A 25,991-nucleotide genomic window follows, 5' to 3' on the forward strand; every position below is an offset into this window, starting at 1 on the left:
TCTGAAACTTTGTGTGTGAAACTTTCCTACAGCCGTGGGTTGCAGAGACAGCGGTTCCGATTCCCGCTGGAGACACAAGGCAAATGGGCAGCTGTCCAGGGCCACAGACAGACAGACAGACAGACAGACAGATCCACCCTGGCTCTGCTGAGCAGCTAGCTTTGCTCAGACACAACTCAACTTAGTTCATTAATTGCTGCTGAAGCTAATGAACGTCTGACTCCGGCAGGAAGGGGGCTGTGCTGATGGCAGGGTGGGCAGTGTCACAGTCAGACTGGTCCCATCCATCACACTTTTCCAGGATCCTGAAGGACCAGGGCAGCTCCAGCCATTTATCCCCCCGAGCAGCCACATTCAGTGCGCTCCACTATCCTAAAAGCCCAGAATTTATTTTGAAGGTTTCTCAAGCAGCATGGGGACATGAACCTGTAAATAAGGAGTTTGTCTGGGTGTTCTTACTGGCTTCGTCTCGGTACCATCTCGAAAAGGCAGACCTGGTTAGCTCTCCAGCTCCCCTCAGAACACTTACATCCTTATTTTCATTTCAGCAGGAGTTGGTGGTCTCAAACATGGGGTGGCTGACAAGTTTATACTCGAGCTTTGTAAGTGGTATATATCTTATATATACTTGAGCTATATCAGTGGTCCTGCAGTCAGCTGCTTCACATTTCACACGGATGTGCCATGTATTTACTGAGGGACATGGTGTAGGGGAGGACTTTGTGGAGTAGGGTAGATGGTTGGACTCGATGATCCCAAGGGTCTCTTCCAACCTGAATGATTCTATGCACATGGAATAGTTTAAATGTTCTCCAAGTGTTCAAGGCCAGGCTGGAGGGGGCTTTGGGCAACCTGGTCTGGTGGGAGGTGTCCCTGCCCAACGGACTCGATGATGATCTTTAAGGTCCCTTCCCACCCAAACCATTCTGTGATTCTCACACTCTTCCTAAATGTCATTAAACTTGTGTTGCTTGTGTTTGGTATGTGACTCAGAAGCATTTATCACGTTTACAGTCACAGAAGCATCACCTGCACATGGAGGTGTTGGTGTTAGCCAGGTGAGGTGTAGGTGTTTGTGCAAGAAGAGTTTTGCCAGCGGCAGGTTCTTTCCTGCATAAAGACAGTGTTTCACAGAAGGATATCAGTCCTTGTAAATCAGGCACTAAGTTAGATAATCAATACCTTTAAAGGCATTACAGACATTACCTCTGGTGTCTAATTTAAATTCTTAAAACAGGGACTGGAGTTTTATCCTGTTTTAGAAGCTGGCACACTTTATAATAGAATTTTGGAGTTTGTGTAAAGGCTCAGACTTTAGCTGAAAAATGCACAGTAACGACATCCAAGAGTTCTGCTAGATGCCTCCTCGATTAAAAAAACCCCAAAACCCGACATAGGAAAAGTGGCCAAGCTCTATGGACAGGTCCAGTGCATTTAGGAGTAGCAGGTGGTGGGGATATCCTCGGCTTGGGTAGAGCTACAGGTACTTCAAAGGGAGATCTGGAGATGTGTGAGGCTCATCTGGAATGGGGGCAAAGCTGCAGTGAGTGGGCAGAAAGGGCAGGGCCAGATGCCTCCAGTGTGAGGGTTTCACCCGGTCCCGCACGGAAAATGCAGGTTTTCCCTTCACAGAGGGGTGCAACTGGGTAGATGGCTTCTCCGAGCACAGCCAGAGCACTGCCTTTCCCAAATAAATCATAAACAAGTGTAAATGCTGGGAGAAATGGGAGCTATTTGGCTACCATTATAACCTCCTAGTGCAGTGGTGTGCTGAAAGAGAGAAAAGAAATAATGTGTTAAAATGAGTCTATTCACTGCAGGATGAGAGAGTGCAGCTATTATTCATGTTTCAGCTTTCACAATTAGACTTAGATTATTCACAGGCAAATCTGAGCTGTACGGTAAGAGATAGAACATTAATACTCATTTTTTCTGTGTGTGAGTTATTATGTAAGTCACAAAAAAAATCTCTGGATCCAGAATAATCTCGACTTGGCATCCAGTCCCATGTCACAGATCCGCTGTTGATTTCACTTGGTTTCGTCTCACTTTCTTACATGAAACTACTTTTTAACCCGTTTGTGTGTAAAACTCACTTTAATATTGGTAAAAATGACACAAGCACACGTAGATTTTTGAAGGGAAAAAAGCGCATCAACCCATAGTAGGCAAGATCACTTACTTTAGCAAACTTCAGCTTTACACAAGCCTTTTATAGCCAGCTATAGGTGCAAAGGGAAGAGGTGAACAATAGTGCTGTTGTGCACATCCCGCTCGGAGCGCTTTAAGCAAGAGAAAATCCTTCCCTTGAGTAAGACAGAGAATAATTTTCCATTATTAGGTTATCGCCGGAGCGGAGATTTGAGTCAGCTCTGTGCAGAATGGCAGGTGGCTACACCACTGCAGGGTGAGAAACTTGGGATAATTAAGAAATAAGAGTTTAGTTATGCTGACCCAGAAATAAAAAATAAATAATATACGTTAAAAAAAAAAGCTGTTACACTTCCAAATCTCTCTTCTGTAGGGAGATTTGCTGAAGGACAGCTGTGCTGAAGGACAGCTAAGGACCAAGTAACCCTCAGAAGAAATGTCCAACAGCAGTTTAACCCTTTCCTCCTGCTATCTGCCCTGCTTTTTTCCTGCTGAAGCGATCCATTTGTTTAACTCTGATGTATTCTTTGCCTGGGAAAATACTGTTCTCTGTTGGACATCTTTGGTAATTTGTCGGCCAACTCAGAAAGAACTAGATATTGATAATGAGCTATTGTCTCTTCAGAGCTCTAAACTTTTCTGACTGCTTCTAGGACAGGTTTATATTTCTTTTAGGATGGACTTAACATTCTTTGTGCCAAAATTTGTGTGAAGGGTCCATTTCCCCAGTCCCTCAGCGTTAGGTAAATTGTTTCTACTGAGATTTATAGGGCTGTATATTTGATAAGCAGTGAGGAAAAAAAGAAGACAGCTTGAAAAGCTGATTTTTGAAAAGCTGTATTTTAGATGTCTTTGCTTTTCAATATTGACTATCATCAAATTTAGCATTCCTGCTGGGCTTTTAGGCACTTTACTCCTAGTGAGCTAATTCTGCTTTGGTTAAGAAAGTTGTCAGAAATGTTCTGATGTTTGTAAGGATCAAAGGGTCCTACTGTATGTAAAAATAAGCTCTTGACCATGTCTATTAACTACATAATATTTATAGATCAGGAATGAGTAGCTGTAAGTTATCTTATAGCCACGCCTGGCTTCTTAGGCTTTTCTAGTACAGACTGGGGATGAAGATGAATTGGTTTTGAGGAAAGAATCAGGTGACGTTGGGCAATGCTGTAGAAGGGAAGTGAAAAGGATTGTTGCTGAGCAAAACAGAATATTGTGCTTTTTCTGGGAAAGAAATATTGTCGGGTATAGCATAGTGCTGCACTGAGAGGCCTCTACCTGACATTCTGCCAAATGTAGAATATACAGAAATTAGATGTTTCTTTTAATACACAAGCCAAGTTGTTTTAAACATGTAAAGAGATAGATGGTACATGAACTGCTTTGCTTTCTTCAGTTCTAAGAAGTTGCCTATTTTCTATGGCTGGGAAAGAATCTCCAACAAAAGCCAGTGCTGGGATTATTTAATTTTCTGATCCCAGCAGCTGATCAGCAACATCTCCCATAACACAGTTTGAATACATAGAGATGGTAGTTGCTTGTGCATGTTGCTTTACAGGTGGGTTTTTTTGTTGTGTTTTTATTTTTTATTTTTATTTTTTTTTGTAATTGTGATTACCCAGTTTCTAAATTAGGTCATAATGGTGGTCAATTACCAGGAAGAAAAAGTTTCATGCCAAATTTTAAAAATAGCAGTTATTGAGAGACCGGAGAAACTATTAATTATGAGCCCACTCATTGTGAGCAATCTCTAAAAATACTTCAATGAGCTTCTAGTTTCAAGGAAAAACCAAATTCTACATATAGTATTCAGAGTATACTATCTTAAACACAGCGGTGCTGATGCTTTAGCTCTTTCTTACCTTGAAATAGTAATGTGAAATGCAGCTGAAGTGGCAACCAACACGTTGACCAGGAACAGCTGATGAGCCACGTCCAAAGTGCCCTGGAAAGGAGTACTGTAGCTGGGGATAGAAGCAGAGATACCAGAAACTTGAGTGGGAATTGGCAATAATTTTTTTTTGTTAATATTCCAGTTCTAAGGTTTCCGCTAGACTTTAATTAAAGGAATTACACTGAGCCCTTTGCAGGGAATGTTTCTTCTGCATCTGTCTACGCTGAGGCTGGAGCACCTTGCTTATAAACAGGTGGCATTGGCCTCCCTTGGAGAAAAGCTACTGGCTTACCAGCTCGCTAGGTGAGATATGGCAATTCCTGTGCTCTTATCTTGTTCTCTTACAGCTGGTCTCTCCATGAGGCTGGAGTCACAATGACAGGGTTTGCTGGGGAAATCCACAGGCTTATCCAATTTTATGGATGATTGCGACATTTTCAGCCTCTCAGACTCACCTCCACAGGCAAGAAAGTTTAAAGGAACAGGGGAAGTTAACTGCAAGTAAGAAGGAAGACAGGGGAGACCCCAAAAAGAAGTTGATTTTCCCTATCACCATAGCTCCAGAGCTTATTGAAAAATTGAGTTGAGACTGTGAAGCAAAAACTACAAAGAAGCTCCTAAGTTAATAGTGATAATTTTAATAGTAGCTAATAGTAATTAATTTTTCAGTGGTGCCCAGTGACAGGACAAGAGGAAATGGGCACAAACTTGAATGTAAGAAGTTCCACCTGAACATGAGGAGGAACTTCTTTGCTGTGAGGGTGGCAGAGCCCTGGCAGAGGCTGCCCAGGGAGGTGGTGGAGTCTCCTTCTCTGGAGACATTCAAACCCGCCTGGACACGTTCCTGTGGGACCTGCTCTGGGTGGCCCTGCTCTGGCAGGGGGTTGGACTGGATGGTCTCCAGAGGTCCCTTCCAACCCCATAGCATTCTGGGATTCTGTGATAAGGAAACAACATAAGTAAGCAAAAGCATTGGAGTTACCAAAATCCTTAAGCCGTACCATTTTCAGTCACCTGAAAAGAGTTTCTCCCCTTTCTCTCTGTCTTTCATGCCCTGAAAACAGAAGTGTTCTCATTTTAGGGCCTTAAGTGTTTCTCTTTCCTGTTTGGAAGCTGGCCCCATAACTGCAGAAACGCATTGTCTGGGCAGTCTAACACGACTCAGGAAACAGGGCTAAAAGCTTTAGCTATAGAAATGCTCATAATGATTTCAGAAACTTGCCCTTCGTTTCTTTGCAAGCAAGGAAATTGAAGCCTGTAATCATAGCTTTTATCTTGTAAATTTACCCCAAGAACTTTAAAAAGGGTAAAAGATTACAGCTAAAGAGGAGGATGCTGCTGCTCACAGAAATAAGCAGCGCTGCCAGATTTCAGCTTTCTGTCAAGGTGCTAGAATCTATTACAGGGAGTAATTTAATTATGCCCTTTATTATCTGTAATAAACATAATTGACTGGTTTACCTCCGAAATTTCCAATTAAATATAAGTATGATTTATCCATAATACCGGAAGCTCATTTTTAGCATTTTGCAGCAGTCCTTTGCCCAGCAGAGGTGGTGCTGTTAACTCTTCTCCTGCTTTCTCCTTGTGCGTTGGACAAAGGCTGCGGATGTTATCTTGTGATGCAGAATTCTGCAAAACTGCCTGAATGGCATAATAGTGTCTCAACAGAAGCTGATAGCCTTATATAAAATATAATCCTAATACTGGGAATTTAATGTGGGCTGCTATTATGGATGATTTTAAGCTATCAACAGTACCGGCCAAACAGAACATTATAAATGCACTGAATATGGGGTTTATAAAACCTTAATTCTAAAGATGAGCCCTAGAGATAGTTTTGATGTTGATCAACGCCGGCATTATCCATTAGTAACTATTTACAGAGTTTTAAATAATGAGTGTATGCAACTTCCTGACAAGCTGTATTTAGAACGTGTTCTCACTTCCTACTCCTGAAAAGGAAAAACTGAGGACTTTAAAGGTGTAGAAACTTGTAGCTATTTTGGAAAATTTACTAGGAATGAGCTAAGTTGTGATTGTAATGAATGTAGAAAGAGGCGAAAAGAGATAAAGAGATTTGCTAATGTATGTAAGAAAATTGGGCCCCTAAATTCCATTAATTTTCCAGGCAAGTTTAGCACATAAATCCTTTTCTGTTTTTAATATTTAATGGAGGGAGTGTCAGTCTTTTTTCTTTATAATTTATATGGAAAACGTAAGGTAGGAATAACATGAATTCAGATTTGTTGGAACAAAGCTACACTGACATGAAGTGGCTATAGAGCTAATTCAGTAAATTGCTTTCAACAAATTAGGGCACACTTTAAAAGGGAGCTGTCGTCTGAATGTCAGTGTCTGGTTCAAACTGAAGGTCCGTGATGCACTCTCTGCTGTGGATAGTGCTAGTGGAGCAAGCTTATGTACCAAAGAGAACCATTTGTGTTTGTTCCTAAAGGGACCCTCAGGCCAGAAAGCTTGTAAATGTCTTTCCTGGGTTTTATTAAGCTAATGTACCATGTCCACATTTGATTTCTTTTTATTCCTGGAGGGATTATATTGTTCTTTATAACTATGTGTGTTTGAAAGTATAGAATATGCTTCTAGAATATAGAATGGAGCATCAAACTTTCCTTTGCCAAACAGATGGATGAAACTATAAAATGAGGTTCACCAATTTAGCTAAACATTTATTTGGAGGAGAAGCTCCTATCGAATGTAAGAAGAAACCCCTAAATGCTAAAGCTGGCCTTTTATAGAAATTATCCTATTATCAAAAGGGTTTTGTCATGTAACTTTTCAGACTCTTCAGTGGTGGCTTAGCACAGTCAATCAGTGTCCCTGGAAGTGTCCAGGAACTCAGTTTAATGCCACAATAATGTCTGAATGTGGAGGTGGGGGGTTGGGGTTGGCCATGGTACAAAAAGCTAATTCCCCTCTCTAGAGGAGGAGCTCATGGACTTCAGCCTTCTCATGAAGTTTGTTCACATGAAAAAGATCTTTTAGGGCTGAAGAGTGATCTTTTAGGGGCCGTTTGCATTTCATGCCATGGTGGCACTTTGACCAAAAAAAGCTGTATTTCACCTGTTGCAGTACTGGTACCCTCTGTGTCACAGCCAGGTCCATGATCTCAGGTTCTAGGAAGGGATGGTCATGGCTAATGGGAAGAGGCATCTCATCATAAAGAGAGAAGTCACCAAGGACAGTTTTCAAAGGTTGTATGGCGTTAAAAAGCTGGTGGCTGTGGCCGAGGTGTGAAGTTTCTGGCAGCGTGCTGTGGTGGGGTGGTGGTTAAAACCAGCGTGCATTGACATATTTCCCAGCTTGTTCCAAAACCTGCTGATGGAAAGATCTCCTCTGACCTTGGTAGCTTTTGGATCGGGCATTTTGTTGGCACCGTTATTGTCATCTTTTTATCCCAGGCAAGCGTTAAGCAAGTGTCTGCTGCAGGTCATCAGCCTGATTGAAAAATGTGTAATAACCATTGCTCTGTTTCTGGAACACGGGAAGGTGCTTGATTCCTGAGGCTTATCACTTCAGAAACTCTGCTTTAGCACTGGAGAAACTCATGATGGGGTGTAACAGGGTATGTTCTGACTAGCCTGTGATCCTTCAGCTGGTGGCTGTAGCTCCAGGGATGCCAACATGGCACAAACTACTGCTTTACATCCCTTTCCATAGTGCTTGGCAGGGCCCGGCCTTAGAACATGAATTTGTCAGGCAAAAAATCCTGCAAAGGCTGAGAAAATCAGTGGCAACCAAAACTATTTCAGTTACTGTGCACTCAGGGAATTTTGTAAGAGCAAGGAATGTAATGCTCTTGCTGAGATGATGACTATCATCCAAACGTTTGTTGTGCCGTGAGAGATGTAACAGAGAATTTCAAGTCAGTAAATAAAGATGGGTAGAAACCCTCTGCCCCGCGCAATCCTGTGTCCACAATATTTTCCCTGTGTTCTTTTACCCATTAAGGCTCTAAAATGAAACTTTTCTTCTTTTCTTTTCTTTTTTTTTCATCTACGGTGAAGCATATTAAATGATCTTGCCTTTCAGATTTCGGAGTAAGTTTGTGAATCCAGCTCCTGATCTTGCACATTGCTGAGCCTGTTGGCTGGTTCTACAAGAGGTACTGGTGTCTGTTCTAAGGTCCTTGTGCATCTACTGATACTGCTGGGCTGTAAGCACAATATTCAGGATTTTTGACACTGTTGCAAAATATTGGAGAAGGTAGCAAAACGGTGGTGTGGCTGCTCAGGGCAAGCTTAATCTGCTCTGGCTTTTGTGACTGTAGTATTTGAGCAACGATGCTAGCAAATGGCTGCTGGAGAAAAAAGAAATATTTACTCCTCCAAATTCACTGACTCCATTGTGAAATTACTGGTAAATCTTTTGTGATAAATTTATACTTTGGTTTTTGCATATTAGAATCTCATTCTTTTTCAACGCCGTGGCATTAATACATAACTTCCTTTACAAAATGAGTTTGAAAGTTGATATTTAAGTTTCTGCTGCTTTTGTGCCCGTTCCTACTCTTTCTTTGAGAATGAGTTCAAGAAATAAGCTGTGTTTCTCAATCGCTGTCATTTTCTTTCTTTCTTTCTCTCTTTCTCTCTTTCTCTCTTTCTTTCTTTCTTTCTTTCTTTCTTTCTTTCTTTCTCTCTCCTTCTCTCTTTCTTTGTTTCTCTCTCTCTCTCTCCCTTCCTTCCTTCCTTCCTTCCTTACTGCTTGCTTTCTTCCTTCCTTTATTCTTGCTTTTTTGCTCTCTTTCTTTCTTTCCTGCTTTCTTTCCTTCTTTCTCTCTCTCTCTGACACCTGCAGAAGGACAGTACAGTGGGATGCAACCAGTGCAGGTTTCCAGAGGGTCTCAGGGATAACTCCATGCCACAGGCACAGATGCAGCAGGGTATAAGGAGACATAAACCAGAAACCATCTTGGGGGATCTCACTTTTCCAAATTTCTTCCCTCTGCCTTCTGTTAATCCTGTAGGCAAACTTTAAAAGAATATAAAAGCTGTGGCTTCTTTCTTTCTTTCCTGCTTTCTTTCCTTCTTTCTCTCTCTCTCTGACACCTGCAGAAGGACAGTACAGTGGGATGCAACCAGTGCAGGTTTCCAGAGGGTCTCAGGGATAACTCCATGCCACAGGCACAGATGCAGCAGGGTATAAGGAGACATAAACCAGAAACCATCTTGGGGGATCTCACTTTTCCAAATTTCTTCCCTCTGCCTTCTGTTAATCCTGTAGGCAAACTTTAAAAGAATATAAAAGCTGTGGCTTGAAATGTTTTTTAATGAAACCTCTCGTAACAGGTACTATTGTTAGGCAAATGTGCTTAAATGTCCTTACAGAACTTTGATATTTAACTGAAAGCTAGGATAAAACCTAAGTTATAAACTTTACTCCCTGTATTTTACTTAAAATAAAATTATACAGGATATTAAATACTAACGTCTTTATTGTTATAAGTAATCTCCCAGTCGTCTTTCTGGCAGCGGGTATACATTTTGATAGATCAATTTAATGTGTGTTATGTACATTATTTTTTCTACTGGAGTCATCTGTGTGATAAATTTGCTTTATAAATTCTATGGCCAATAACACTTTCTTTTTCTCCAAATGACACTTCGCTGCTACTACTAAGGAAAAAGAGGTTATATAATAGTAATAATAAATGAAAGTGAAAAAAATTGCAGTGGCCTGATAAGCATTAGCTAGCTCTCACAAGTGACTCTGATTTTATGAAGCTTAATTAACATTGCCAAATCAGAAGCTAAAACTGTGGTGTAAGAGTCCTTTAAACCCAGAATTAACAGCAGATATATTTTCCTCTTTCATTCCTTCAAAAAACCTGTATTTAAACCTATATTCTAACCATAATACGTATAATTATCGTATCGCGCTTTTCCATTCTTAAGCCATGTGGTTTTGCTTGTTTAAAACCTTTTTATAGCACAATAATCACAGGATTCAATTTTAACAGAAGTAGTGATTTAGCTAGTAGTGGTTTGTGCTTTAGAAGCCCTTGCTGAATACTTATTTCCTGGGCTTATGCCATAAGGAAAATCCCTCTGTCTCCAGTAAGAATGGTCCCCATGTAGCTGGAAGTAAAGAAGGACTAGCTGTCTCTGAGAAGTGGTCTTCTTCAATAGAGAAGTGAATCAGGAGAGCACAGAATTTATGGAAAAGCTATTAGACAGTTGCACGGATGATCCCTGGACACTTTCTCTCAAGCCTCCTTGTCTAGCCTCAGCAAATGGCAATTTCCTTGAAGACTGTTGCAAAAGATTCACTTATTGCAGCGTGCAGGAAAAATCATGAGCTTTCTTCAGGAGAGCCTCGGGTTGTGCATGTGTGGTGAAGTAGGAGAAATTCTGGCAACCCAGAAAGCCAACCCCAGCCTGGGCTGCATCAAAAGAAGCGTGGCCAGCAGGTCCAGGGAGGTGAGACCCTGCCTGGAGCACTGTGTCCAGCTCCGGAGTCCTCAGCACAGGAAGGACATGGACCTGTTGGAACGGGTCCAGCAGAGGGGCACGAAGATGATGAGAGGGCTGGAGCCCCTCTGCTGTGAAGACAGGCTGAGAGAGCTGGGGTTGTTCAGCCTGGAGAAGAGAAGGCTCCAGGGAGACCTTAGAGCAGCCTTCCAGTACCTGAAGGGGCTACAGGAGAGATGGGGAGGGACTCTTTGCCAGGAAGTGCAGTGACAGGACAAGGGATAATGGTTTTAAATTGGAAGAGGGAAGATTTAGACTGGATACCAGAAAGAAATTCTTTGCTGTGAGGGTGGTGAGAGCCTGGCCCAGGTTGCCCAGAGAAGCTGTGGCTGCCCCATCCCTGGAGGGGTTCAAGGCCAGGCTGGATGGGGCTTGGAGCAACCTGGTCTGGTGGGAGGTGTCCCTGCCCAGGGCAGGGGGGTTGGAACTGGATGATCTTTAAGATCCCATCCAACCTGAACCATTCATATGATTCTATGAAATTATTACCTTTAGCATTACAGCATTTTTCATAAAGTCTCAAAATACTGTTTACTGTCACAGTTGTCCATTGGAGACGAATAAGGTGTCCCAGCAGGTTGCAGACCGGCAAACTGAAGCATACAAAGCTGGTTTTGTCCTCACTGAAGTCTTTGCTTGCCTGGCCAAGGCTTCTGCCAGGGTGGATGGTTTCTGTCTTGAGCACTCCCTGTGTAGCTGGGGCTGTTTCTTCATCTGCCAAGCACAGCTCCCTACAGACAGAAATGATTGGGACCTGCAGTCCCGCTGTTCGAGGTGGTGGGGTTTTATTTTTGCCTTTTGGAGGGGGAGCGGGTGTGTTGTGTTGGGCTGGACAAGCAAAAGCTCTTCTCAGCGGCGTTACACCCAGCAGCCCTGACTGACGGTGTAGAAAATGTGCATTCAACATAGTATTTCAGTCTGTGGGCTGAGCAGCTTGAAAGGAGAGTGTAGAAACTGCCGAGAAAGCAATTTCAGCCCAGAGAGCTCCCCTGTCCTAAGGGGGAGAAGTGGGCATGATTCGGGGCACTTGAAGTTAAAGTCTGCTTTGAATCCTCTCCAGGACCCTGGAAGCTGAACCTTCCTATTCCAAAGCTAGCATTTCCATAGTCTCCTCCCTTCTGTAGGTTAAAATTTAAAGAACAAGGGTTGGAGTGTGCATTTGGGACTTTAATTTATTATAGTTTAATTTTTGAAAAGCTCTTCTGCATGAACTTTGAGTTCTCATTAATTTATATTGAATAAAAATCCTCGCAGAATTAAATTCCCTGGTTAGTGTCTAAAATGTATCAGATTAGTTAATCCCGGGCAGGTAAATTAACATTTGATGCCACTGATAAGAGCACTGTTATTCCTATTAGTGTGTTATAAGTTTTAACTTTTTCTGCTGGCGCTTTTCCCTAGTTCAGTCTCTCATGATCATAACGATTTCGTATACAGTGCTATGTTTTGGCTCTAAGGAGTATAAACTCATTAGGGAATAGTCAATATTTATTAGTAGTTTACCATAGACTTCAGGCAAATCATTGCCCTAAAAAGCTGAATTCTGCTGTGGTATAGTCTTGTCTTGAAATGAACATATTACTTTGCAAATTAAAATAAAGAATAAAATTGTTCCTCCCATGTTGTTGCAGCTCTGCATATGATACCAATAAATATTTTGCTATTAGCAAAATAGAAGGCATAATATGAGCTTTCATCATCAAAATGTATGCAGTAAAGAGTAATTTTTAAAAACAGAACATGTTTTCTTTACGGAGATAAAGGATAAGGATCTGTGCACTGCTTGCAATATATGCATGAATGGAAAAAATAATTACCCATTAGCGTCGTTACAAGCCGAAAACCCTTCAAACCCCTTGAATCAGCTGTGTGCTGGGTGTCAAAAGTCATCTCACAACATTTCACAGTTCTGTGCTCCTGCGTGTTGAAGGAAAAACAGGAGAGGGAAGCACATTTCCTAGGAGGGGTTAAACAGCAGCAGTCACTGGTGTTCCTCGTGGCTCTGATAATATCCCGTCTCCGGTGACACCATGGGCCAGGGCTGTCTCCCAGAAGCACTGGGACATGGTGGGGAAGCAAGGAGACAGGGAAGGGAGGGTCCTGTCCTGTTCCTAGCGTTGGGTCAGTGGCAGCCCAGGGTTGGCACACATAAGAGAATAGCATAGTTCCCTCTGGCTGCTAATTGTCTAGGCAATTTGCATACAGAAAAGCATCAGGCAGGGATTTTCAAGTATTCAGAAACTTTCAATGGAGCTGACTGTTTCTCCCCATTTGGTTTCAGGAAAGAGAACCTCTTTCTAAGAATTATACGCTTTGAATTTTTGTGGGTAATGATCAAAATATATAGTGATTTTAGCACTCTAGCACCTCAGGAAGAAGGGAATCAGGTAGCCAGATAAAATATTTCAGGCTGCTTTATTAACCATTCTGAGTTTTGAGAAATCATTACAATTTGGGTTGAAACTCACTTTTGAGAAATTCCCATAAAATGGGAATTCAGGTCTGAGGTTTTGAGCAGATGGAGAAGACATTTGTATAGAAGAAACACGGGTTTAACCCGGGTAGGAAACACTACGGAAAAATCTTCAGCCTGGACGTAGTCTTGAATGTGTTTTTTCTTGCCAGTCCCAAAAGAAGCAGCTTCATAAAATCCAAACAGACAAACAAAAAAGCCCTGATAGAAAGGGTTATACACTGAAAGGGTTCTTAAGCCTTGGGATGGGCTGCCCAGGGAAGGGGTTGAGGCCCCATCCCTGGAGGGATTTAAAAGCCCTAGTGCTTAGAGACGTGGTTTAGTGATAGGTTTTTTATCAAAGGTAGGTTGATGGTTGGTCTAGATGATCTTGAAGGTCCCTTCCAACCTTGATGATTCTATGATTCTATGAAATAATCATGTAGCTTTTATTTGTTAACAGTGAACATTTCAAGGCAGTGCTGGTTGCACACCCCTGGAACACGTTCACCAAAGCACGATGGCAGGAACTATGTTCACTCCAGGATCTCACACAGCAAGTCTCTGCCAGACAGGAGGTTCGGTTTTTATCTTTTATCACGGAAGACTTGTTACAGAACAAAATATCTAAGGCTGAATTATGGCATTTAATCATCTCTAATGTACCATAAATTTGAGGGAAAAAAAATATTAATCAAGTTAGGTGAGGACATCACAATTTGACTTAGAGAAATTCAGCTTTGCCTTCCATCACTTTTTACACTGCCGTAATAGAACAGGAGGATTGAGGTGAGTGAAGTGTTGAGGCATCGTGTTGCTATTGAAATGGTATAGATCAGAGGCAGAAATACCTTAATTCCTCTTTCTCTGTCATCTCCGCTAAAAAATCATAGAATCATAGAATTGCCCAGGCCGGAAGGGACCTCCAAAGGCCATCTAGTCCCACCTCCCCGCAGTCAGCAGGGACACCCCCAACTAGACCAGGTTGTCCAGGGCCTCACCGAGCCTCTCCTTGAATATCTCCAGGGAAGGGGCCTCAACCACCTCCCTGGGCAACCTGTTCCAGTGCTCCACCACCCTCACAGTGAAGAACTTTCTCCTAAAGAGGGATCACAACACGTCCAAGGGACTACCAGAAGTGTGGTAATGAGCTAGTGTCTGGATTTCAAAGCGCCGCACGTCCTCTTCAGCCGCAGCCAGTAAAACTTCCCTATTCTTGATGTGCCCCTCATTAAAATCTTGGGTCAGGACCTGCTAACAAGGGCTGAGTGTCTCAGCAGAGCAGCTGCAGAGGCAGCGAGTGCCTGTGGTCCGTCAGCCCTACGCGTGTGAGGGATATGACCTGAGTTGTCAGGAAAACCCCGGCGCTGCAGTGCAGAAACATGCGCTGAGAGATTTGGGTCCTGGTGCTTGAAATGTGGGGGAACACGTGTGAGATCTCTCTGCTCCCTTCCTTGTCTTCCCGAGGCCGAGGAGGTTGTTTTGTATGCAAGGGGTTGTGTGCCAGGGCACCGTGATCCACCGCCTGGCCTCTGCTCCCTCCCTGGGAAACAAGAAAACACCCCCCGGAGAAGGAGCCGCTTGGCGCCTTGAATACAGATGATGGCAGGCAGGATATTTAAATCTTGTCCAAGTTTTGTTTAAGATTCCATTAGGATGTGGTTGTGAATGAGCTCCGTTTTTGCCTATGTAATTAGAAAGCGGAACAGATGGGGAAGGCATAGTTTAAAGTGATGTGTTCATTAAAATAACCAAAGCTGCAACGTGTTTGTTCCCCAACAGCGGATTCAGGGTATGAGACTCCTCAGGCTTACGATTTTTTCGCCCTGTTTTGAATTTGACAACTGTGAATGACAATGATGAGATCTCTTTTGCATCGTTTTTATTGTTAGATATCACCGCTCTTCCTTAGGGCAGATTGACTGTTCATTCCCTCAATGGGGTTTGTGCTCAGTTAAGATATATGAGGAAGCAGTGGGTATTAAGAAGCAGACACTACATCAAGGGATTTATTTTAATTGCATTTACTGTAAGGGAGATCTATTGGGATTTAAAAAAATAATATAGTGATTTTAATGTTCTTTTAAAAAAGATCTGTGTGGACTGTATCCTGATAACTACTGTTATCCCTTGGGTTCTTTCTACTCTTAACTTTCGGGGTTTGAAATTAAAATGAAATAATTTTGAGAAACATAATTAGGGTCGGCCCTCCCGGTCTAGTTTTTAGTAGAGGGGAAGTCTTCTAAAATTAGTCTAACAGCGTCCAAAACATACATACTAAAGTGAATAAGGGCTAATCCTTATTCTCCCTATTCCCCTTGCTTTCCCCCGCCTCAAAAAAGGCTGGGGGGAACTTATTACATCGTTTAAAGAAACAAAAAGTATACTTTATCAAAGAGTTTAAGCCACACCAAGGGACGACACTGCTAAGTGCCACTGGGAATCAGTGAAACGTTGCTGGTGACTGGTAATGGAGACTGGGTAGGCTGGTGCACTGCGGCAGCCTTTCAGAAGTCAGGGTTAGTGCTGGTACTGACCTCTCTGGAGACTTACACCTTCCAGCTGCTCTGGTGGGAGGCTAATTTGGGGAATGAATATTGCATCTTTCGTATCTTCAGCTACCCCTGTAAAATGAATTTTATCAGATCTATTTTCTAGGGAACTTGGAGCTTCAAGGCTTACTTGGAGCCCTCTGGAAAGCTGCTACTGAAACTTGGGGGAGTTAGGCCAAAGGTTGGGTCTAATTTGCTAGTTTTTAATAAGTGTGGTCTGATTTGGGGGAAAATCTAATATTGAATTCTGGGGAAGAAGAAATCTAGTTGTCACTTCTGTCCTCTTTCTTCTCCTCCGTGATATTTAACTTTTTTACAAAATAAATATAGGTAATTTTAAATAGAGGGTGACTGTAATCATGGTGCTATTTTCTCAGCATTTAATGCCTTCTAAATATCAGCCTTTTCTTGTTCTGAATCAGAATGTTCATTATTTGCCCAGTGTTGTGCATGCCCTTGTCTGCAATCCCATCCTTGTTGCCATGTGCTGGAAAGAAGAGCTCTTAAAACATGCAGAAGCAAATCCCTACCCTGGAGATAGGGGCTGGATTTCAAATCCAAATTTAGCTAGAACAGCAGATGAATACAAGAAATGTAACAATGCACGCTGTTTATGGTGAGGAAATTAAAAATGTTTATCTGTGCCAAGATCAGGAGGAGATTGCTTTAATTAGAAGTGGAGCCCTATGTGAGGACTGGAGTCTCTTCGTTAGAGGGCTCGACCTCATAGAGGGTGAAAGCGACCCTTGCTCGAAGCAGCTTGAAGTGCAAAGTGTTTAATCATCCAAGACTTCTGTAGGTACAGAACTTTCCCAGGTATAGAAAAGTTGAGACCCACTCAATGTGATTTGCTCTGTGTAAAGTTAAATGTTTTATTGTCTGTATGTAAACGGTCCTTATCTACAACGGTAACGTGGACAACCAGAGGAAGACAAACAAACATTGAAACCCACCATTGATGTCCTGCTGAAGCCTTGGAGTAACTCACCCTGCAGGTAGATTTATACAGTTTAGAAGTTTGGGTGTTTTGCAGTGTTTTCTAGGGTACTGTAGAAAATGGCTGCCCAAATTTTCTCTGAAGTGCAGAGAATGAATGATCTCAGCGTTTCAAAGTTTTGCTTTTTGTCTTGATTTATCTTTTATGTAGAGGAATGACAAGCAGTGTCTTGGAAAATAGCAATGTGTCAAACGGCATCGATTTCAGGCTATTGCGCTGACCTAGAAAGTGTTATTTCTCATTGAAAGATTAGGTTGTGTTTTTCTCACACAAGTAAGCAGATTCAAACTCATTAGAATGTTTCAGGTTATTATTACATAATTAGTTAAAAAGTAATTTTTTTGTTTCCTTCCTGAAAGGCTATAGGCATTTTCTATGATTAGATAAAGTAATCCCTTGAATTATAACTACCACAAATCCTAAATCTTCTCTCTGTAGCTTTTCATAGTTTGTTTTTTAATGAAATTTCTGATTAAGGATCCTCTCCTTCTTCCATTAATATCATTGAAACCTTTTATTAGGGATTTGAAAAGACTAGAAAACTAGTCTTACTGCAGTGCTGAGGGATTTATTTTTTTTTTTTTTTGTAATTTTGTGATTTGAAGTTGGGAAGGATGAACAAGTGTGACTAAATCAGGAATGGATTCTTCTAGTGCAAATTAATCTTTGCGGTTTCAGTCATGAACGAAGAGTAAAGTACCAAATATTTCAAAAGAGAGGAGATTTGTAACTGAAATGGAACAGACGTTTTAAAAAAGCATCAGCATGTCCCTTCTGGTAGATCTGTAATCTGAGTAGCATGTGACAGTTCAGATAAGAATCTCAAATCTGTAAGCCTACCCCAGCTTTGCTACTTACTGATAATTCATCGGGGGGATGAGAAGAAAGCAAGGCTCACTCATCACGGAGGCTTTCTTCATGTGCATTAAATGGGAGCTAGCTCACTCAGCTTTGAATAGGGAGCTGAAATGTATAATTAATTAAAAGGAAGAAATTATACATGAAATTTTGCAAAAATAGACCAACATTAACTTGAATTCTTTATACTTCTAGAAATATATTAAGTACTCTCTTTTGCACGTGTCCTTTAGACAGAGGCTATGTTTCTCATATTGTTTTCAATTCCACAGAATGAACCCGTGCAATAAAATCCAATAAAAACATGGAAGTTGTTGGGGTTTTCATAATTCAATAAAATTAAATTTTTGAACTTCAGCTCTTGTAAAGGTGCTAATGCTATTTGTTAGCTATTTTCTTTATTTGGTGAAAAATCATGAAAAGATTCAGCTTTACAAGTTCTTAGCAGTCTGAAGATAGTTTTATGTGTCTTCTGCATCACGGAGGGTGTTTTTCAGTAGCAGACTCATTGCACACTGTTTGGTCACTCTGCACTAGGAGCAGATCAAATGACTTCCCGTAGCTTGTTTTGAAAGTCAAGCTTTATGAAATCTTCCATAGCCACCTTTCACCACGGAGGTGCTCTGGCTGCCTTTGCTGATTAAGGCTTTTAGGCTTTTCTGCCCGGGAAAGTTTCTTGGATGCCCTGGGCTATGTGGGCTACACACTCAACGGTGGCTTCGCTGTTGGTGAACTTGCAGTTCTCTGGTACCTTCTATTGAGGGTTGATGGACAGTCGTTCTTGCTCCAGTTGCCCTGTTCGTGGTGTAAAGTGCTCTACAGTATAAATAAAAGTACTCGATATCTCTTGATTAATGTCACTGAGTCAATTATTTTGGCCGTGGAGCAGGTGAAGAGGTTTCATCACATCAAATTTTGGAATAGCATAAAAATAAAAATAGGAAGCATTCATTGCATTCATTGCACCTCTACTACCAAAGAACCCCATAAATGCTCCTTAGCTGTTTAATGAAAATAAAATATATTATATGCATACGTTCAATATCTTTCAAAGACTTTGCAGTTCTAATATCTTTCTAATAATTTGTAACTCGTATTGATTTCGTAGTGGCATTTGGTGTTAAAAGGCAGTACATGAAGTAAAACAGATTATCATATAAAACCCCATGTATCCAATGCCTTTTTTTCTGCCACAATAAAAAGTGCAAATAAAGAGTGTAATAAAATTCAGAATATAGCCTGTATCATTTAAAATAAACAGTTTACACCAAGGTGTGAAGAGTAATACTGTGAATGGCATTATTCAACAAATTTAATATACCATTGCAGTTTCAGTACAAAGTCATGGTTACTGAAGCTATTAGCATGCTGTCATTTTACTCATTCCTTAAAGATAATTCATTAGTCCATCATAATATGTCGGCCATAAAAGTAAGTGCATGTCGAAAATAAATGCCATTTTGTGGAAATCAGGTTTGGTTTCCAAATTCGCTGCTCCTTTAAAAAGGCAAAACATGTTAAATATTTCATTTGTCACTAACTCCTCTATCCCCACTGCAATAGCACACCAACCTCTTCCTTCCAGGGAAGAAGCTGGTATTATTCAGCAAAATACAGAATGATATGTTGAGCTGTGAGCACATGCACATTTCTAGGGCTGTGAGATTTTTGTACCTGCTTAGGGTGAATGGATGACTGGAGCCCTCAATATAAGAAGGACATGGATCTGATGGAGCAGGTCCAGAGGAGGGTCACAAGGATGATCAGGGGGATGGAGCACCTCTGCTACGAGGACAGGCTGAGGGAGCTGGGGTTGTTCAGCCTGGAGAAGAGGAGGCTCCGGGGAGACCTAACAGCAGCCTTCCAGTACCTGAAGGGGCTACAGGAGAGATGGGGAGAACCTGTTTAGAAAGGCCTGCAGTGACAGGACGAGGGGCAATGGCTTCAAGCTGGAGGGGAACAGATTGAGACTGGAGATGAGGAGAGGGTTCTTCACTGTGAGGGTGGTGGAGCACTGGAACAGGTTGCCCAGGGAGGTGGTTGAGGCCCCATCCCTGGAGATATTCAAGGAGAGGCTCGATGAGGCCCTGGGCAACCTGGTCTAGTTGGGGGTGTCCCTGCTGACTGTGGGGGGGTCGGACTAGATGGCCTTTGGAGGTCCCTTCCGGCCTGGGCAATTCTATGACTCTGTGAGACACAAACGTGCTTCAATTCCCCCAGTGAATTCCGGGCCTTTGCCAGGATCTCACGGCAGGGAAATTTTTGTATAATACAACTTTTTCATAACTTACTTAGAGCGTGCACCTGAAAAAAAATAAATGACTTTTTATTAATCCTTGAATCAATAGGGGTTGTACGTATCACAAAGAAAATGAACAAAGTAATCGCCGCCCCACACTACACAGCTTGATGAATCAAAGGGGAAGAGGAAACTTTTAATTGGTGCCCAGGGGCTGTTTCTGGTGAATGGCTGATGCCTGGATGGACTGATCACCGCTCCCTTCCCGTGCTGGGCTGCAAAGCAGCACATTGAGCTATAATCCAACGTGTTTCTCCTCCATCTCTTTCAGTATTTATTTATTTACTTGCTTGGAAAAGCTGGAAGGCAAATGTGAAACTAAGAGAGAGAGAGAATTAGGTCAAGGAACCGATGGTGTAATATTGTTTGCTGCTGCCTGCAATATTGACTAAAAGTCTTGTCTCTCATTTATAAGAAATGGTTATAGGGCAGGCTGTCCTGCCGTGCTCCTGCTGCAGTCTCCTGGCCGAGGTGTGACTCCTGTGTCACACATCTCTGGCTTTTGTCAGGTGTGATGTGAAGAATGTGTTCCGCCTCTTCTTGCACCAAAAAAAAAAAGAAAAAATGGGAAAATGGATGTTAGCGCTCAATTTTTGCCAATTTTCCAATGGATTTGTAGGTGAAGACTTTCTGAAACCTGGTTGCAATTTGCAATGAGTGAGTACGTTAAGCAGTTGAAGAAGGCCAAAGTCTCATCTCAGTAATATGAATGTACTAAAAGAAAAAAATATAATGTTATTATTAAGTCTTTAGTGCGTGTAACAAAATCTCCCGATTTAGTGTAAATCTCCTGCATAAATAAAGAGCGTAAAAACTGTAATGTCTCTTTTAGCCATTTTGCAGCTCTAGTATGTCATCCTTTTGCAACACTTGCATTGCTGAAGGACATTTTAGGGATGGATTTCTCAGCTCTGTCTTTCATAATAATTTTTCGATGCTCACATTTGAACCTTACTTATTCTGGAGCCACCAAAGGGTCCTTTTACAGAGGTGGCTTCTGGGGTGTTAGGGCAGAGGAGGTGGCACCTCTGCCATCTGTTCCAACGGCCTTGCATAGCAGTCACAAAGAAGCTGTATTTTAAATGACCAGTTATCATTCTCTGCAAAAACAGAGCTGGTTTGGATTTGGGAATGTGGGGGAATACTTTTTCCTGCAAGTGCTTTTGGTGTTTTGGTTTGGTGAGGTTTTTAGTTGGTTTTTGGTTTGGTTTTTTTTTTTTTAAATAAAAATTAAAAAGGCATTTAACTATTCCCTACCCCTAAAGTACCCTGTTTATATATTATTATATATTATTTAATAATATATATACCCTGTATATATATTATTATAGTGCTGGATATAATTATCTGTACTGCAGGGACAAAGCATCTAATGTAAATCTTTAAAATTTTAATAAATTCGATGTCATTGCCGGAGTGCTACATTTTTAATTACAATGAAAGGCAACCATTTATGACATCAAATGATCCCATTGATCTCACAGCATTAAAACGTCCTGTGACCTGCAAATGTTGACACCTGTAGCAGCTGAGGTTGTTTCAGAATTGTCTAAGACTGAGGCAATGCTGCCGCCTAATGCTGGGAGTACATGAGATGCAGTGAAGCAGGGAGTCTCTTGTTTGGCAGACAGGCTGGGTTTGAGACATCAATTGAAGTGAAACTTAAATTTCGCCCATGGACTAGACTATATGATTTCATGGTGTGCCAGGCCATTTATTAGGTTCAAACTTAAAAAAAAAACCAACCCTGTAATCACTTCAACTCTGAAAAGTTGTTTTCTGCATCTTAACATCTGCTGTGAATATGAAGAGAATGATTCTCCGCTTTTTCTCTGTATTGATAGATTTTTTTTTGATGTTTCATGCATTTCTTAGTACTTTTCATTATGCTAAATACATAATTATAGTATCTATCTTAGAATTTTTATAATTTTTCCCCTCTATATTTTTTTATTTCTGAAGAGTAAGAAATTGCCATAATGTCTTAGTATTACATATACCTATGTATCTTTTGCCTCCTTCATTTAGAGCAGCCCACTGGAGTCCAGTGGCTGGAAAGAATATTGTTAATATTATTGTTATCAAGTTAATTCCTAGACCCATAAAGAGCAATAACATTTCTGCGATCTGCCATTATAATCTGTGACAGGTTGTACACCCAGCAGATGGAAACTGGACCCAGCCCTGCAGTACTTGCTCGTTTTTCAGTTCTTCTGGTAGATCTTTCCATTTGTGCACTCTAGTGAAACAGGGGGAAGCAGAGCTCGCTCTGATTCCCTCCCGTTTTATCTATATTATCTCTTTAATGTGAGATGCTATTGAAAAGGCACACGAAATCCAAAGGTTGGTATTGATTTGTGCCAGCTTACTCCAACAAAAGATTTCATGGCAAATTGGTCAACCCTTGAACGATTATAATTTGGCAAAAACTAATAAACTGTAATTAAGGCATTATGAAGGCATTGATTCATTAGCCGGCAGCCCGTTAAATCATTATAATTACATCATGAAATGATTAAGGCAAAGGAGTTAATGCATTTCGAGCCTGCGCTAATGATGCATTTTTTTTAAAAAAAAAACAACAAAAAGTGCAATCATATTTCTCTGGTATATGTTGAAGTTTGGTTTTGTGATGAGGCTGCTCTCAGCTGGGCTGCCTTCCAGCGCTCGGCACCTTCTCGAGGTGTTCCCTCCAAACCTGGCCTCCGAGCTCTGAAATCTGCCTCTTCTTCTCTGAAATCTGCCTCTTCTTCTCTGGAATCTGCCTCTTCTTCTCTGAACTCTGCCTCTTGTCTCTCACCCCCCAGGGGCGGGCGGCTGGTCTCCGGCAGACAGCGATCATTACCAGTGGCTGGAGGTGGATTTTGGGAGCAGGAAGCAGCTGAGCGCGGTGGGGACCCAGGGCAGGTACAGCAGCTCCGACTGGGTCACCCAGTACCGGCTCCTCTACAGCGACACCGGCAGAAACTGGAAGCCCTACCACCAGGATGGGAACATCTGGGTAAGTGACGGGGTGGGACGGAAGCGTACCCCGTAGCCATGTCGGCTCGTGTTTTTGGGAACTGTACACCTTCTCAGTGCCCTCCTCGTGAGGACTTCTCTTTCCTCACCAGGAAAGAGAAGGACTCAATCTGCGTTGCTGCCAGGGGGGTGATCCCTGGATGAGCAAAGCCTGTTTGGGACCATGGTCACAGCACGCAGGGGGGTTCTGCTTGTTGGTACCCCTCAACTATCCTATCTTTAGCCTTTCCTTTCCCTGTGTTTTCTTTTTACACTTTTCATGGAGTAAACGTGAGACACATTTTTTGGGGAATCCTGCTCTTACAGACACCGTTTCAGAAGAATTTGTCCTGTGTGTGTAGATGCGCTGGGGAGCAGTTTTATCAAGTAGGTGTTGTTTTCCATATAGACGCTATGGGGATATTTCTGTTACGATAATTTTACCAAAAAGTGTATCATTTAGTTCTCTCTTTTACGTTTATCATGGATAAGCTGCTAATTTCATTCCTGCTGCAAACAGTAGCCTTCCATTTTGCTGACAAAACGTGATAGCTATGACGTAACATGCCTGTCCCCATAGCAGCTTTTTCAGATGGTTAATCTTTTTCAAAAGCATACTTTCAAAACAGCAAAATGCTATAATTCTTCCTAAAAGCAAATTAAATTGATTAGGTATTATGCCTCACCAGAAAAATATTGTCAGACCAGACAGGATTTAGCATTGTGCTATTTTAGAGTCACATTTTTGCCAGGTGCTTCTTTTATGAAGGTCTGTTATTAAAAATGAATGTCAAATATCGAGCATAAGGTGAATGGCTTGATCTGTATAAGAAAAACTTGCTTAATATGTGGAGTACATAGAGGCAGTCATTTATTATTAGAGTATTGATTTATTGAAAAAGCCTCCTCCACATGCCAGATAGGATTCTGAATGAGGGAGAAATTAAAGTCCAGGGGACAGACACGAGGGAAGAGAAGAACATTGGTCGCTGCTTTAGATTCCTTAGGACGTGGTGGTATGAATGTTGTTCATCAGGGCTGGGGGGAACTTGTGCTTAAGCTTAATTAATATAAAAAATTATCTTTTAAGGACACTTACGTATATAAAAATACTTACAGCCTTCAGTGTTTATGTTATCTTAAATGTAGAAAAGCTTCTTCAACAACTATTATTGAAATCATGAATAATTTGTCCTGGGAATGGGAGAGAGCTGTGCAGCTGGCTGAGCAAACAGTGTGAAAAACAGGACAGGTAGGCTAAGGAAAAAATCTTTTCTTACTGCCTTACAAGGAAAAATCTTTTGATGATGTGTAATTTGGTTGATTTAGTCACAGCTGTGACTGTTTCCAAAGTGGCCCGTCTTTCTAAGGTAGAAAGTCTTTATTCTTGTATTGTTTCTTAATACGGAATTAGCGAAAACTCTTCATGAAAGAACATTTCATTTTTCTCTTTGTTAGCAATTATGTAGATGGGTGAATTCAAGGGGAATGCTGTTGGTCTGTTTTTGACCATCAATGTCACTTGCCAAACCATGGGAGGAGTCACGCAGAAGCCAACTACTTCTGTTTGGAATGTGAAATCTTTGGGATATGCTCAGCAAGCTCTTCGCTGCAGTGCTTATGCTGTTCACAGTCTGCAATTTTTATCCAATAGGAGAAAAGTAGGGGTTTTATTTCTTTTTTTAAAACAATTGGACAAAGAAACAAAACCCCCAAAAAACAAACACAAAAACACCCCAACCACAACCGAGTCCATCCCAGATTTATTTTGAAGAATAAAGCTGAGCTATTAAGAAAACAATAAAACAACCTAGGGGTCTTGAGTCTGCTTCTAATGTCCCTAAAAGTGTTGTTTCTCTTGTTAAGTGATGCCTGAGCCTCAGTTTAATCTTAAAGACAGTGTGGCTATTAGTAAGTCTTAAACTTAGGGAGCCCCCAGGGCAGGGGGGTGCCCAAGCGTGGAGCAGTGCTGTTGTGCTGGTGTCATTGTGTTACAGGGAGACAGGATTCCCTGATGTGGAAATGTGGTGATGCAGCATTTCCCATCACACCTTCCTCTCACTGGCACGTCCTACAAGAAATTAAAAGCAGCAGAAGGTGTGAGGGCTGGGTCAGACCAAGCATCCAGCAGTGGCAATTTAAACTCATAAAGTCAGATTCTTCCTGGCTGTGATAATCTTAAAAGCCTTGGTTGATTCTGGTGCCCTTCAAAATCCTTTAGGAAGCATTTCGTTTTTCCCTTCGGATTTGTACCTTTTAGAAGTTTTATCCCCAAGAGGATGGTGCTGTATCGCCTTTGATTAATCCCTCTTCCATCATCCCCATGCCTGGGGGTCATTGTTTCCTGACTACAGTAAATTTAAAATTAAAGGAGAAAGCAAAGAAAAAGAGGAAAAAGAGTGCAAAGTTCTACGATATTTAATACTAAACCAGTTATGATATCAAATGACACAACCAGAGGATGAGAGACCAGAAACAGAAGGAAATAAAAATAAAATTTGCTTGATGAGTTGGAGAGACAGCAAAGGAGAAGTAATTTCCAACAAAGATCTAGTTAAGAACAAACCATGATAATCTGGATAAAATGCTGAAGTGACCCCCTTCTATATGCATTAGTCAGGGAGGCAAAAAAGTTCTATAATTATCACCTAAGTGGGAGAGGAATCCAAAGGCTCTCAGGAAATCTGCGATGGGGAAAGTGCTTTCAAGGTGAATTTAGAGTAAGCTTCCCAGTTCTGAGAAATAGATTTTCTGACCCCACCCCTCCTGGGCTTTTGGATATTTTCAATTTCCATGAATTTTAATGAGATGAGTGAATGTGGCCTCTTCCTATAAAATGCCTAGCAACTGGAGAATTTTGATCACATCTCCTACCTTTGCTCTTGTAGACTGAGATTCTCATTTTGACAGGTCGGGAGGTTTCCCTTCACGCCTCGATCCACTGGGGTGTTTCGTGTACACAATACATCTTTGTTGTGGTATAGATGCTCAGTTTGGTTTCTCCATCATTCTCCATCTGTCTGTTTACCTAAAGAATACATACCAGACGTGAATCTACATATAATACTGTTTCTATTTCCTAGCTTGGATATAGGTGATGTAAACGCCTCGCACTAAGCATAATGCAAATATGCCCTATAGGTATAATCAGAAAATACTGACGTCTTATGAAAACATTGAGACTCAAATGAAAGCACTGGTGGCAGAGCTGGGCACCTCCAAGTAAGATTCAGACCTTTCCGAAAAGAAATTGGAAAATCCCTGGTACAATTGAAGAGGTCTTATGAGGTATCTTCT

General features: G+C 41.5%; 1 protein-coding gene across 1 annotated transcript in view; it reads left to right on the plus strand.

The window, feature by feature from the left end:
* Positions 1-25,991, plus strand: part of CNTNAP2 (contactin associated protein-like 2) — a 1,244,457-nt gene that overhangs the window by 399,671 nt on the left and 818,795 nt on the right. The window contains exon 3 of the mRNA XM_014946966.1: positions 22,502-22,695. Coding sequence (XP_014802452.1) covers positions 22,502-22,695 — 194 coding nt within the window. The remainder of the gene's footprint in view (positions 1-22,501; positions 22,696-25,991) is intronic.

Source organism: Calidris pugnax, unplaced genomic scaffold (genome assembly GCF_001431845.1).
Source record: "Calidris pugnax isolate Ruff unplaced genomic scaffold, ASM143184v1 scaffold71, whole genome shotgun sequence".
Lineage (NCBI taxonomy): Eukaryota > Metazoa > Chordata > Aves > Charadriiformes > Scolopacidae > Calidris > Calidris pugnax.